General features: G+C 47.0%; 1 protein-coding gene and 1 long non-coding RNA gene across 3 annotated transcripts; both read right to left on the bottom strand.

The window, feature by feature from the left end:
• Positions 1-3,867: 3,867 nt before the first annotated feature.
• On the bottom strand, positions 3,868-4,882 carry LOC137474259 (uncharacterized). Its single transcript, XR_010999260.1, has 2 exons — positions 4,734-4,882; positions 3,868-4,487 (listed from the first exon to the last, which is right to left on the bottom strand). It is a non-coding gene; the product is annotated as an uncharacterized lncRNA (long non-coding RNA).
• Positions 4,883-5,750: 868 nt separating this feature from the next.
• KCNJ8 (potassium inwardly rectifying channel subfamily J member 8) lies at positions 5,751-11,613 on the bottom strand. 2 transcript variants are annotated; one of them, XM_068190663.1, is made up of 3 exons: positions 11,591-11,613; positions 10,390-10,836; positions 5,751-6,873 (listed from the first exon to the last, which is right to left on the bottom strand). In XM_068190663.1, exons 2-3 carry the CDS (start codon positions 10,752-10,754, stop codon positions 5,973-5,975), a joined length of 1,266 nt encoding a protein of 421 aa, XP_068046764.1. In that variant the 5' UTR covers positions 10,755-10,836; positions 11,591-11,613; the 3' UTR covers positions 5,751-5,972. The 2 variants fall into 2 exon arrangements, with proteins under 2 accessions (XP_068046764.1, XP_068046763.1); XM_068190662.1 differs by lacking the exon at positions 11,591-11,613 and adding an exon at positions 11,074-11,559.
• Positions 11,614-15,179: the final 3,566 nt, after the last annotated feature.

The raw sequence follows: 15,179 nt of genomic DNA, 5'->3' as shown, positions 1-15,179 counted from the left end.
ATAAATTTGGAGTACAGCAGGGACCATTAGATCCTCCCATGTGACATACTGAGCAATACAGGCCATGACATCATGCACAGCTACTCCTGCACTGGGCCCAGAAAAGAGATTAACAAGTCTCCTGCAGAAAATTACAGCATGTTTGTGCTGGGAGTGATGTCTTCAGATAGATCAACTCTTCCTCAGGGTACAAAAAAAAGGTGTTAAACTTTTGTTAAAGGTGAAGAGGGAATCCAACATGGGTTTTTCACCTCTTTGAATTTTTAATAACCTGAATGTTAAAATAATTGTTAGCAATAACTAAAGTATGGACTATATTTTCCTTGAATGGACTTTTTTGTCTTCCTTGCATTGAAGTGTGTCTTGATGATCCTTGAACATTCCTTTCTCTGTTACCTAATAACTCATCAGTGTTCTGAGAGTCCTCAGCCAGAAACCCCTGAATACTTAGTGTTTTTAAATATTTCTTTTAATTCATGTCCTTGGTGATGCATCCTGACTGTGAGTGCCTCAATCCCAGTGGCTGTTTCTCTTGGACAGCACTGATCTTGTCTCTGCAGGCTAAATTTCTCTTCAGCATCCAATAAGGGAATATGGGAACGTATTTTATCTTTACTGTCCAGCTATCACATGAGAAATCTCCTTCTTTTTTTTTTTATATATTCAAATAATTCTTAAGGGAAAATAGAAAACACAATTCAGGGACATAGGGCAGAGAAGCATTATTAATATGCTAAGGGTATTAGAAATTCCTGTCATCTTAGATTAGTCTGGATGTCATGTAAACACAAATATAGGGAAAAATATTTTCATATAAGCATGTGGGGGAGAAAAAGTTAACTCTCACCTGGCTATTCAAGCAACCCCCACAGGTGCTTTGAAAACACCAGGCCCAGCAGAATTATATTTTATGAAAATAATGAAAGCTTTGTTCCTTTCATCATATAATATCTAATGTTTTTTTCTCCTGTCAAAGCTCCTTTGTGGTCTTGGACTAACTACTTTTGCAGCTTGCAGCAAAAAACATGTCCTAATAATAACCACTGGAGTGCTTGGGAACTGGTTTCACAAAATGTCCTCAGTCTCTAGTTTGTGAAGAAAAAAATATGTGGAGAATTAACCATCTTTTTTATTTTCAGTCAGAAAAAATATTGTGTCCATGCTGCTATCCAGACTGCAAAGTAAAAGCAATGATTCCTGAACTTTATAAAGTGTAGATAAAGGCTCAGACTTCCATGAAGTTCATTCACATGTCTGTGGGGCAAAACCTCTGAACTGACCCTTTGGCCTGGAGTGACACATGGCTTGAGGGCAAAGGGCTGTGGCACACATGAGGCGTTAACTAAATCTGAATGTTCCTCTGGCTCTCACTTTACAATGTCCTGAGTACCCCAGAAAGCCCAGAAGGAGGGGTAACCCTTCTGTGGAAAGAGCCAGGCAGTTGAATAGACCAGGGCAGATCGCTGTGGGACAACATGCTCATGAAGACATGCTCAAGGGGCAGAACTGTTTTACAAGGCCAGAATTGTTTTTACAAGGCCAGAGTGATGCTAGGGGTAGTAGAGAGGTTCAAAGTGTGGCTTGCAGCAGGGCCTTGCCAGTGGTAAGCTCCAGCTTCCGTCCCTGGTTCATACCAGATTTTGCAAAAGAGAGCGCAAGGAGTCCTGAAGGCGACAGCTATATAATCAGCTGCCAACAGGGAAAGTTTCCTCCAAATCCTATTACTCAGATCATGGCTTCAACCCTGGAGCATTAATCTTTATACCCCCTGTAAGCACTGTCTGTGTTTGTTTGCTCTGTGTCCCCACCACGGTAACTCTGAATCTTCTGGGTGTCCCAGACAAGGACAAAGGCTCTCACTGCCATTTTTCTGTTTAAAACAGAGAAGCTCCTTAGGTGAAAGCTAGGCAGAAAAAAAGAAACTGTAATCCCAGACATTATGCCTGCCCTGGAAGGACTTTAAAATTACTTCTGCTCCATAATCTTCCTCACCTGTTTTCAAAAGAAAACAGTTTTGCTCTTCTGGTAGGCTGCACAAAGAGCCAAAGCATATTAAATACACAGAATAGAATAAGTGATGTCAAGTAATGCAGTTCTAGTTACACCATGTTGCAGAGGGATGGGAATGGTAGGGACACAAATAAGTGTGAAGGGATGATGCTGATACCTTATTGAATCCAATTTACTAAATTATTATCAATGAGATGCATGGTTAACTGCTAACATGAACTGTCGGCACTATTTGGTAGAAATCTCATCGTCATCCTTGTCAGTCTGTGTTACAAGCAGAAGGCTTCAAATTTAAAATAAAGCCCCTTTCTGACAAAGTTGCCAGGGAGAATAAATAATTAAATGTATTGAGCTGTGGTGCTGCCAGCTGATCCCCTCTCAGCGGGCTAAGCTGGGTCTGAAATCTGTCCTTTCAGTGAGGAAAGCAGCTCCCAGGCCAAAGACCTCCCTCCTGCTCTCCACCACTGGCTGCCTCTGTCCCTGACCTCTTCCAGGACTGCAAAACTTGCTCAGGAAAGGGGCTTTGCACTGAAGGATTTTCTGCACGGAGCAGGACCACAGCACATATGAACATAACATTCATGGCACAAAGCTGTGCCTTGTTTATCTGTTCAGCATCCTGGCATATGACTGAGGTATCTTAGCGTTACCTCAAAATACCAATATCCCTGCAGTAGTGTTCCAAGAAACAGAGCGTATTAGGGGTGGAGCAGGGAGAGCCGTGAAGATGAAATAAAATTTGGAAGGAGAAAATGAGAAAATTATTATGGGCAAAAAAAAAAAAAAAAAGCTCATTTGAAATACTGAGAGAATAATGAGGTAATATAGGTAACATAAAATTATTATTATTCAAAAGGACCATGGAAAAGGCTGGGATACAGGAAGGACCAAGAGTACAGAAGAATGAATGAAGAATACAAGGAGACAAAAAGGAAAGAAATAGGGAAAAATCAGAGATGGAAGAAATAATTTTTTGTTGGGGGTTAGGATTTTTCCTTTTGTTTCTTTCTCTCATGGAATTTTGTCCCATCTGTGGCTAAGAGACAATAATGACCAGTACTTAAGAGAGGCAAAAAAGGCGAGGGAAGCATGCAGCTGGCTACTCTCTTACCTGGGAGGTTTTCTCTTTGGAAAAGCAAAGATACCATGAGATTTTGGCCGGGTGGTGAGGGGCTGGGCTGGGCTCCTCTCGCTCTTGGCCTTGGAGTAGGCACAGCCGGTCTGCAGTCGCTACCCAGAGGATTCACTGCCACGATGGAGCTTTTGTCCTTCCTTTGCGTCTCCTACTGTGGGTGAGCCTTTGCTCGTAAGAGCAGTTGTTGGACTGGGACATTATTAACACCCAATCTGACTGGAAGGGACCCTTACCATCTGTTTGGGTGCCTCAGGGGAGAAACCCAGGACCCCAACCCTCTTCCCCTTCCTGGCTGCGTGCAGCAGCTGCTACGGGAGGAGCCTGGCTGCCGCTGCCCAGTCCCACTGCTTTCTCCTCTACACTCTAACCCAGCACCCCCTGCCTGCCATGACACCTGCTACAGCTGCAGAGTTTCTGATACATTTCCTCGGCTCCTCTGGTGTCTGCTCATCCCTGCTGTCCCGGCCACTGCTCCGCGGTTCCTGCTACGGCCCATTTCCACCGCACAGCCCGCCCGCCGTCACCGCGTGAGGGAGACGCGGCCGAGCCCGCGCCACAGCGCCCCCTGCAGGCGCGGGGGAATCATCGCGCCCGCCCTGCCCGGCCGGGAGCCAGCAGCGCCCCTGCCGGCCGTGACTGGAACTGCACCAAGGGGAAAGCACCGCGGCTGAGAGACGGCTGCGGGGGGTTCCAGTTTCTGTGTGCGTTCCTGCCGTTGCTGCTGTTTGTTTGCCTTGTTATACACACTAGTAAAGAACTGTTATTCCTTTTCATGTGTCTTTGTCTGAAAGTCTCTTAATATCAAAGCTGTAATAATTCAGAGGGAAAGGGGTCATATTTTTTTCCATTCCAAGGGAGGTTCCCACCTTCCTTGGCAGACACCTGTCTTTCAAACCAAGACATTGTAGCTTTTTTATTATTATTTTGTATAAAACCTGCTTTTGCACAGCATCTGACTTAACCATGTGTTTAATAGAGAGCCCCAGAGAAGTTCACAGTCCTGGAAATGGAGGACAGAGACAAATTGTATGTGATTCACTCTGACTCTTCTTGGAAGCTGCAGCTGATCATTGTTTGGACACACAAGGGGTAGATTAATTTCTGCAGATGTCCACCATCCACCCTTCCACAACATTAATGGGCAGGCCAAGGAATGAATGCTTTCAGCAGAAACTTCAATTTCCTCTGCTGATTCAGATGAAGTATTTTTTCTGAGTTTTTGTTCTGAAGAGCACCAATTCCAAATGCAGGGAGTCCACACCTCAGAGCAATGCCCCTCCATGCCACCATCCAACACCTTGAGAAGCCTGAAACCATCCATCCAACAATTGCTGATGAGCTACTTCCAAAGAGAATGAGAATCAAGCTTTGACTTTTGACTGTTTCACCTTAGAGAAAAAAACAAACATTTAAATGTTTGAGTGGCTTGGAGGGTCAGAACAAGGATAATACTTCTCTCAAGCCACAGACATACGACAATTTCTGCAAGAGATTTGAACAGGAACTTGTCCATAGTTATGCCTACTTACACGGGAACAAAACATCTATCAATTTAGGCTACCAAATGTGACAGAATTAGCTGTCTTACTTTTATGTATTCCTGTAGAAAAACTTGTGATGAAATTTTTGGGAAGGCCCCAGGTAACAAATGCCCATTTTAATTTGAAGAGGAAAGCTTTTTCCCACCAATTCTCAATGCCAGATTATATAAAAAAACAGGTGAGGCACTGCTAAAAACACAGGTGAGACACTATTAAAAACCCAGGAATTCAGCAGCAGCATCCAAGTCCTCCTGAAAAGCATTCAGACAGTTTTGAAAATACTATCTCTAATATTATTGGCAGGCTTCCCTCTCACTCCCATTCATGAGTTCCCACTGGCAAAAAATAACCTTCTGGAGGATGCAGACTTAATCCTATGAAAAGTAAGTGAAACAAGTACACGTGTTTCCTTCCATGTATGAATCTATCAGAGAAAGCAAATCAGGATTTGGTCTTCCATCATGAAGAGAATGTTAAAGAGGCATCTGCTTTTTCCAGCTTGAATAATTTCAATGAAACAGATGCCCAGGTGGCAGCCAAGAGGACTGGGATTTCTCAGCTTGGCCTACAGCTAATCTAAGATGTGTGTTTTCCTGCAGCCAAGTATCTCACCCTGAGAAGAAAAGCAGCACTCTATCATTTTGCTGGGTTTTCTGCCTGGAGTGACACCAGCTTTCCCGTGGGATGAACAGGTCGCTGCACCTGACCTGAATTTGCTCTCAAAATGCCCTTGCCACAAACCAACAAAAAAGAAAAAGCCTGGGAAACCAAAGGTGAAATGGTGGCTCTTCTCCAGTGAAATCCTTGCGATATTTAGTTACTCCCTTTAAGAGTACAAGGAATTCACACAAAAAGATCAATACCCAAATGTCATACACAAAATCCGTGGGAGCTGTTGAATACAGAAGTTTTGTGAAGCACTCACTTGCATAGGAAAGCCTCACATTTTGTGACAGCCAGCAGAAGATAAGAAAGAGACCCTTGGTAGGAAAAATACAATTAAAAAATCAGCATGCCATTAAAACAAGTATAAATACACATTATATTACATGAGTGAAGTGTGGTTTCTTTAGTGTACATGCCATTTTTTATTAATTCATACACTAAGTGCTAAGGTGTTTTCTAATGCCATTGGGTGGTGCTTTCAGTAAGTAATGGAATAAATAGCTCTTGCACGGTTCTCTTCTGCATTGTGTTCTTGTTTTCTTAAGTAAAAGGAAATTGACGCAAAACACCACAGGTGCCTCCTCCTTCCGAAGCCCAGTGCCCTAGCACAAAGCTGTGCATCACGTTTCTGAGGCACTCTGGCTCCCCTCAGGTGTGATAAACTGCACTTTGGGCACGATGAGCGACGAGTTGGTTCTCCGCATGGAGTTGCTCCTCCGAATTGAGTTGTTTCTCCTCATGGAGTTGCGCTTCCTCAGGGAGTTTTGGTGGGACAGCTCGCTCTTCTGCAGGGTCTGGATGAGGATGGAGGGCTTCTCATCAAGCTCCCGGGCACTGCAGCGTGGCGCAGCCACTTTGACAGTGTTGCCGAACTTGGAGTAGTCGACAGCGTACACACCTTCCTCCTCAGTGACAATGGGCACAAAGCGGTGACCCCACAGGATCTCCTCTGCCACGTAGGATGTTCTTGCCTGTGTCGTGATGCCTGTGGTTTCTACGACCCCTTCCAGTATCACGATGAGCTCCAGGTCCTGGAGCGCCAGGTCAGAAGCAGAGATATCATAAAGAGGACTCCGCTTGTCAATGACATGACAAATGATTAAGGGAGCCACCAGGAAAATGTTGTTGCTTTCAATGGGGTTATCCACAGGGATATCCACTTGGTGAATGGGTATGACTTCTCCTTCAGGGGTCATGGTCTTCCTCACGACCTGGATTCTCACTGAGGCGCTGATAATCATGCTCTTCCTCAGGTCCCCCACCCGGAACATGAAGCAGAGCTTGCCGTTGCGGACAGCGATAACCGCCTGCCTGCTGAAGATCAGCGTCTCGGCCCGCCGGTGAGCCTGCGCCGTCTTCATGAATATGCAGCCCAGCATGACAGCGTTGATGATCAGCCCCACAATGTTCTGCAGGATCAGGACCGTGATGGCCAGGGGACACTCCTCCGTCATCATCCTGCCCCCAAAGCCAATGGTCACCTGGACTTCGATGGAGAAGAGGAAAGCGGAGGTGAAAGACCTGTAGGGGAAGATTGCACCCAGTTAACTCTCAGGACACTGAGTACAGACTGAGAAACAACAGTTTCTCAACATGTACTTCCAGAAACAAACTTAAGGACCTGTTTGTATGGCTCTAGTACACATAAGCCTTCTGTTAACACCAGCCAAAGCATTGCATGCTTGGTGGCTCAGATTTGTGTGGTTGGTGTAGTGTCTAATGGTGGCAGGGAAGACCTCAGAGCCTGAGCTCTTCAAAGACCATCTGGGTGACCCGGAGCAGCTCAGGGAATTTCTGTCCAGGAGCACAGGCTGCCCACTGGCTTAGTGAACAGCTCTGGAGCAGCTGGGCTTTCCACATTCTCTATCCCATGAAGCCCTTGGTGGAGAGAGGTGGTTTTGGCAAGCATGGGCAATCAGCTGGCACACTGAGATACTACCACCAGCGTGTGCAGGGAAAGGAAACAGGGAAGACTGCAGCACTTCACTTATGCTACCTGAATCGTGTCCCAGAATTTCCTGGCAGGGGAAAAAGGGCTTTCCCAGATTTGTACTGCTTCCCAAACAATTGCTCACCTTGTGAGTGAGCAGGATGAGGCTGCAGGGAGAGGCCAGTGGCCCCCAGGTGCCCCCTGCACACCCTGGCAGCAGGACAGTGCTGTGACCCAGGACTTGGGTTCAGCTCACTGCCAGGGCAAGACCAGCAGGAAAATTTCAATACAGAAGTGGGATGTAGAAGTGTGGGTTAAGTTAAATATCCTAAAATGCTATGGTGCTGGGCATCAGTAAATGCTGTCCACAAACTTCCCAAAATACATTACTTATAGTAGCCACAAAGTCATATCCTCTGTATATACCAGGATCCTTAACTTCCTTTTATATTTATTTATTCTTTTATTCCTTCCAGTGCAATCCAATAAATCTGAAGCATCCCAATGCTTAACAGGGTAATACCAGTGGAAAATATATCCTGCCCATGAAGATGGGCCTAAGTAATTCATTGGGTTTTCTTTGCTTTTCAATTAGTCTGCTTTTAAATACTTTTTTTTTTCTTTTCCAATCATATTTTCACTGGGGTATTGAGGACACATTTAAATAGCATAGGCAATATCAAGGATAATTTTCTGTGCAATGAGAAAGTCCATCTTTGAGAAAACCAACCAGTCTCTGTGCAGGTATCTTTGAAATAACTTTCTTATTTTGCCTTTTCTATTCTTCTTAATAATTAACAAATTCCTTTGTATTGAGGGGGTTTATTTTGTATTTCACTCTGAAGAAATCAGGGACAAAGAAGTTACTTATTAGAATCCATAGAATGATTTCTTATAATCATGAATAGTCAGTTACATGCAGAATGAAGCTTCTGGGTTCAATTTCAGACAACTTAATTCAGCTTAAAACTCTGTCCAGTAAGTAGTCTGACTTCCTTTAGCAATACCCTTCTTTAAAAAAAAGGAAAAAATCCACCTTTTTAACAGTGGAAGTGAAAGAACAAGTTTGGAAAGCATTTTAACCATGTGAAATGGGAGAGAGAAAGTGCAAATCACACTATTCCCAGGTCCTTCCCCTCAGAGCTGTGTAGCAGCTTTCCTTTTTGGATGTTTGCTTTCTGTGGCAAAGAGATGTGAGGCTTAGAAATTTCTGCAGCACTTCGTAAAATGAAAGGGCTGTGCAAGCTCTAGGCACTGGTTAAAATTTCCAAAGCCAGGTTTTCCTGTAAATATGTAATGGCACCTACCCAAGAAGCTCTCCTGAAATATCTGTGGGCCTAAACCTCAGGGGAGTAGGCTAAAAATTTTTTGTCATGATTTTGGCATCCCAATACTGAAGGTATTTTATACCCCAAAACTTGCTATTCTTAAAGATGTCAGCAATCACATAATTACTTCATGACTTTGACCAAAGTGGTAGCCAGGTTTCCCTAGGAAAGGAAAAGATTTCCCATGGCTTGGACATGGGCACTGGAGCAGCTGTTGCCTGGACACCCCATGAGGGAGGGGTGTGTGTTCTTTGGCATGGCTAAACCTGAAATGATATTGATTCATTCATTTTGCTTCCTAGCAGGCATCCTGGAAGAGCCACAGGCAGCTATGGGGAGGGAACAGGGGGAGAGTCCTGGCTGTGCATGTGCCTGGCCCCAGTGGCATGAAGCCCTTGGTCCCCAGCTCAGGATCTGCAGGGTGACACAGCAGCCACACTGAGGGAGCCACCAGCCACACGCAGGGATGTCCCCTCAGCTGACCCTGCAGAGCTGCAGGGTTGTAACTGTTCACTAATTCCAGTTGGACACATCCCACAAATCCCAGAAATGCCGGGGGTAACGCTCCTGAGGGTGCAAGCTGGGTCATGACATCTCATTTCAGAGGAAACTGCTTGTGGCCAGACATCAGAAAAGAAACATGACAGCAATCCCTGCTCCAATTTCCCCCCCAGCCTGGTGAAGGGTAGCTTGGAAAAATCCCCTCTTCTTTTACCTTAGAAAATCCCCAGTTAGCAAAAAGACTGTCAAAACAAAGGGAGAATCAAATCTCTGCTACTTTATAAGCCAGATACAATGGCCCTTCAGACTTGGTGAGGTACCTGAAAACTTTGTGTGAGAAAGGAGAAAAGAGAAGTGGATTCACTGCTATCTCAGAGCACCCTGCAGCCTCCAGACCCTCACAGCACTGCATTGTGTAGAGGCAGATGATCTGGGGCAGCCTGGTGGTACAGAAGCAGGACTTTTCTATCTAAAAACTAGTGCTAAAAAAGCAGATTTAATTGATGAGATCCTGAAGTGATCTTATGGCTTTCCCCACCTGTAATTCAGAGTCTTCTCTTCCATGTATGTTTGTGACAGCTTATCAATGCCCTGACAATTGTCATGGCTTTGGGGACAGAGAGTAAAATACTTCAACAGGTGATATTTAATCCAGTCATCCCTTAAGCTTTCACTGTCTGACACAAATGCATGGTGTGGAAAGTGTTCCTCTGTCCAGCTGCTGGCCTATAGCTTCACCAAGGTATTTTGAAGCCCCGCGTATTTAACACTCTCAGGAGAGTCATCTTGAAACACACTTAGTTTGCCCGAAGTGACACATTTCCTGGCACCTCTGACTGGTGCCCTGCCTGACACCCAGGGCTGGTTCCCTGCCTCTCAGACACCGCTCTGGAGGGAGCGCCTCTGGCTGATGTGGCGCTGGGGATGCTCCCGCTGCCGTAGACAACGTTACAATACATATAACACATACCCACTCTTGCAGCAGGCTCTTATCTCGACAGGCAATCGAGTTACCCACAGAGTGTGGAGACACATGAAAAGCAGCAGGTCTCCCTCTCTTTCAGATCCTGTAAGGAATCAAAGACATCTACAGTACAGTATTTTCCAAGCCTGGGAGGCTTGCTGAATTTACGCAATCTAGAGGAAAACACTGCACTTTTCAACTGTCTCAACCAAACCCAATGGTTCATGTAAACTAAACGCTGCACTTCAGACAACGCCAGGACAGCTGGCAGCTCTGTCCCCGCCCTTTCTTCATCCCACCAAACTCTACTTTACCTGACACACGTCACGCACGGTGTCCACTTTGTGCTGTTTGAAGGGTTTTCCGTGCTTGGGTCCATGTCGCCATGGGCAAAGGCCACCAGCCACCACATCATGGCAAAGAGCAGCCAGCTGCACAGGAAGGACATGGTAAAGATGACCAGAGTATGACGCCACTTCAGGTCCACCAGGGTGGTGAAGATGTCCTGCAGGAATCGCCCCTGCTCACGGATGTTCTTGTGGGCCAGGTTGCAGGCGCCATTCTTGGCGATGAAGCGGGCTTTGCGCGGGCGGTCACGGATGCGCGGCTTGCGCAGGTTCTCGGCAGCGATCCGTGCCAGCACATACTCTTCAGGGATGATACTCTTGCGAGCCAACATCTTCCTGCCACCATAGTCCACTCAGCAAGATGCAAAATGGGGGGTGGTCCCTTTAGCAAGTATCTGCAGGGCTTGCTTTACCCTGCAAAAAAGAGTGAACCTGGTCAGAGTTGTCAGCTGTGCAAGAAGCCCCGACTGGGTACCCCCTGCCAAACCCCTCTACATTAAATGCCGGTTCTACAGTGCCCTCTCTCTCTCAGACCGTCATTTTTATATGAGCAGTCTGTATCAGCTTGTAGCAGATATGAAAGATGCTATTTGGAGACTCCTTGCAGGAAGGGAGGCTGCACAGCAGTCTCACAAAGTCGGTGTAAAGTACCGTGACAGACACCAGCTCGGTTCCTCAGGCTGTTTCTCCGGGAGACAGCAGTGCTCAGATGGGGATCAGAACACGAAGCACTAAGTTATTCGCATCTTTCAGAACCTGAAGAATCAGACGTCTGTGGTTTGAGCCGAAGTCAGTCTGCGGAGACGCGTGGAGACTCTCCCTCCTTACGGCTGCAGCCCCGCAGCGCATCCAGCAGCCTGTCGGGAGCCCCTGCCTCGTCCCCCGAGACCATCACAAGAAGGAGCTGAGCTGGAGGTGCGGCAGGCAGGGAACGGGACTCCTCGGAGCAGGCGGTCGCATTTTCCCTCGCAGCGCTCCTTCCCTTCCGGGATCAGGCGGGGAAACCCTTCCTTTATTCCCAAACTTTGTCCCCAAACGGGTGACAGAACAGACCCACGGAAAGCCCGGCTCCCCGGCGGCTGGCCCGTCCCACCGGGGGAGGGCAGGGCCGTCCGACCCCCCGGAGCCCCGCAGGGTCCCCCCAGCCCCCGGCCCCGCCGCCACTCACTGCAGAACGGGGCGGGACGCGGCCGGGCCGGGCGGAGCGGGCCGGGCGGAGCGGGGGGGGCGCGGGTGGAGCGGGGCTCGGGCTCGGGGAGATGAGCGGAGGGGCCGGGGCGGGGCTGGGGCTGGGGACGCGGGACTCGGGCTGGGGACGCGGGACTCGGGCTGGGGACGCGGGACTCGGGCTGGGGATGCGGGACTCGGGCTGGGGACGCGGCGCTCGGGCTAGGGATGAGGAGCCGGGGCGGGGCTCCTGCTCGGGATGCGGGGCCGGGGCTCGGAGCGGTGGTTGGGATGCGGAGCACGGGCGCACAAGCTCCCTGCGCTGCGCGGTGCCTGTGGACGATGAGTTGAGGGGGTTTTCGGCAAGTTCCAGCCCATTTAACAGCGGGACGAGGTGCTAACGCTGCTGGTCTGTGCCATTTCGCTAGTTACACAAAGCTGCGCGCCTGCCTGCTTCCCCTGGCAAGCCAAGAGTTGCGCCTTCCTAACTTTATCTTCCCTCGAATCTAGCTGAGACAGAGGAAGCGAGGCTCGTGCGTAAGTTTGGGGGACCAAAGCCAGAATCTCATGACCTTTGCAGCTTTGGACAAACTTAATTACCTGTCTCTGCAAGAAAGAAAGACATTTCTTTTCACGGGTCACAGCTCTTGCTGAGCCGTGTCAGGCCCGTTGTAATGTTCAGCTGGGAAATGGGCACTGGCAGATGGGGATTTGTATTTGGGATGGGTGTAGGAGGAATTATGTACAATGACAACCTCTCCCCCACCTCCCCAGTGAAATCCCTGAAGTTTTTTCTCTTTCCCACTGGTTGAGGTTAACAGTTTTGGCCCTTGTGTTTAATGGAAACTTGCATTCTTGGAAATTGCAGATTTTTTTTCCCCCTGAAGTCTTAGAGTTTGCAATGGGAAGAATAAAAAGTACATCAACTTTATGAAAATGTCTAAATTCAGATTTTAATGAAGCAAAATGCAGAGATTTTGTCAGATTAACTCCCTTGTATCCAAGGAGTGTGACAGTGTGTGTGTGTGTGTGCATGTGGTAGGGAGGTTCCAAACTTTTCTGTGTTTCACTCAAGTGAATCACCTCTAGGGTATAAAATTTCTACAGAACAAAATACCTCACTCCCCTCTGTAAACTAGGGAAAAGCTTGACAGGCCTGCTGCAATCAGGAAGGTTTAAAGCATATTCAAGCTTGGAAAAACTGAGAAGGCACATTTGACAGGCAGTGTAATCCTCAGCCTGAAGATATCCACCCTGCTGAACACATGCACGTGCTCAACTTTAAATAGATGACTGGTTCCTGGAAACTTCTCCAGCACTGGCCTTTGCTAATGCCACATACCCAGTAGTCAGAGGAGAGACAGACACAAAGCCCCAGTCATATTAGGCAATTAGCTAAATATTTATGCGTGAAATTAACTTTAGGCAGATGGGAAGATGAGAAATCAGGGTCTAAGCCAAATGCCTTTACATTCTAACCAGACTCTGAGTACAAACACATAAAATCACTTAGGTGGGTGTCTACAGGGTCAGCATTGTTGGTGTGTGGCACTTCATGGGCTGGGCTTGGAGAACTTGGGGAATTACTGCAAATGAGGTGGCAGAGACAGCTCTGGAGGGGCTGACTTATTTGTTTCATGCAGCCCCAAAAGTGCATCTCACTTGGATGTTACTATTGGAAATAACTGGTTTAATACCTTAATACTGGTTCCCTTTACCTTTTTCCCTTTCCCCCTTTTCCTTATTCTCTTCCTCTGCCCTCCTCCCATTTACCTCCTCTGAAGTAATTGTTCCGTTCTAGGGCTAGAAACAAGATTGGTGTTCCCCAGTACAGCTGCTAGGTGCAACTCAAAACATAACTGCCTGGCAACTGCTTGCAACACTTCCCACCCCTCACTTCTTCATGAGATCTTGAATTGTATGACTTTGCTTCTGACACAAATTAGCTCATGCCACATGCCCAAGTGCACAGTTTGCTCTGAAGTTCTTTAAATCCACAGCTTTATAATCGGGAACACAGAAACACCAAGAAATGTTGTTTTATTTACTCGCCACTTCAGAGTATAAACCCACGTGTGTGTGTGTTTTCAGCATCATCCCTTCTCACTCAGCCCCTCAAGCTGCTGCAGCTCCCCACCCCATCTCTGCGGGTAGCGAGTGCAACTGTGTGACACACAGGTAGTGTGTGGATTAGCAGCTAGTTTGGATCAAGCCCATCTTTGAAGGCAGGTGGGAGCAAGGAGCAACATTCCTAGAGCGATTCAAGTGGAACAGAAACTGCTGCCAGCACTGGCACTGTCAGGAGTTCCCTGGGAGCTCTCAGGCCTATGTGTTCCCTACTAACCTGCTGGAGGTTTCCTCCCCCTTAACTGGGCACCATGCAGAGGCTGGAATTCTTGTAGCTGAGATGGGAAAGTATCCATCAAACACACACAGATAGTCCTGGCACAGCCCCAGTGTGGCTGAACAAAAGTTACTGATCCTTTCACCCACCATCACGCATTGCAGAAAAAGTGCTCACAAAATCCCATCTCTTCCTCTCTGCTTGTTCAATACTGGAAGAGATGCCTTCCTCCTCACTTCTACTGGAGATGAGTTTTGAGGAAGCCTGCTGGGCCGTGACCGCAGGAATGTGAGGATCAGGAGCTCCAGCCATGATTCTGAGCACAGCATCCATTTCCCCAAGTTCTAGTCTCTGAATATGCTCTAGAGAGTGACAGCCACTAAAACCCTTCCCCTCTGACCTTTTAAATACTTGCATGGTTGCCACATGCACACTTCAGAGATTTAAGTAATAGCTGGGAAAATCTAAAACATCTCCTAACCCATTTGGTAAGGAACAGAATGTCTGAAGTGTTGTGAACACAGCCTTTTCAGGAAAAAAAAAATATCACAACTGATGGCAGTTTTAGGTCCAGTTTACTTATGGCCCTTCATGTGTCTCCTTGCTGTTTCATTCCCCTCCACCCACAAGCATTACTGATATTATGGTAAATATCACTTTAAAATTATGCCTATCTAAAAAACAGGATTAAATAATGTGCTTAGACATGAATCTGAAATTTCCACATTATAGCCCTGTCCAGCCCTTTCAGAAAATCCTGCTTTGTAATAAGTTTTGTTTGAAATTCTAATCTTAGCTTAGAGATAGGATGACTTTGCAGGCTTCCAGAGATGTCATGCATTTAGAGCGAGGCTTCCACAGAGACACAAAGCTGATAAGCCATATTCGGAGAGCGTGGGTGAACTCTTCCCTACATGAGCTGCCAGGACATCCATCAAACATGAAAGAACAGAAACTGCAAACTAAGGGCATCTGTTACCCTGAACCAGCTCTTCCCCCCACCCCCCCCCCCCACCCCGCCCCATTTCATGCAAGAGCAGCAGGACAAAAATAGTTTTTATCATCAGAATACATGTAACTAGTGCCCTTCGTCCAATGTAAGTTGCATAGTGAAGTTTGTTCATTACATGCCTTTTCCTGGAATTTATCCTAAGGCTCTGGGAAGAGCAACCCCAGTTTGGGACTGTTTCCTTGCCTCTCCATGCCATAATTTATGGGAAGGCTGTAAATCAGTTTCTAGGTGGGT

Source organism: Anomalospiza imberbis, chromosome 5 (genome assembly GCF_031753505.1).
Source record: "Anomalospiza imberbis isolate Cuckoo-Finch-1a 21T00152 chromosome 5, ASM3175350v1, whole genome shotgun sequence".
NCBI lineage: Eukaryota > Metazoa > Chordata > Aves > Passeriformes > Viduidae > Anomalospiza > Anomalospiza imberbis.
This window is presented reverse-complemented; position numbering and strand designations above follow the sequence as displayed.

Coding starts and splice junctions, on each gene's coding strand:
- KCNJ8 (XM_068190663.1), bottom strand. CDS start 10,754: ATGTTGGCTCGCAAGAGTATCATCCCTGAAGAGTATGTGCTGGCACGG. Junction 6,874..10,389: donor CCGTGCGTGACGTGTGTCAG/GTAAAGTAGAGT, acceptor CTTCCCCTACAG/GTCTTTCACCTCCGCTTTCC.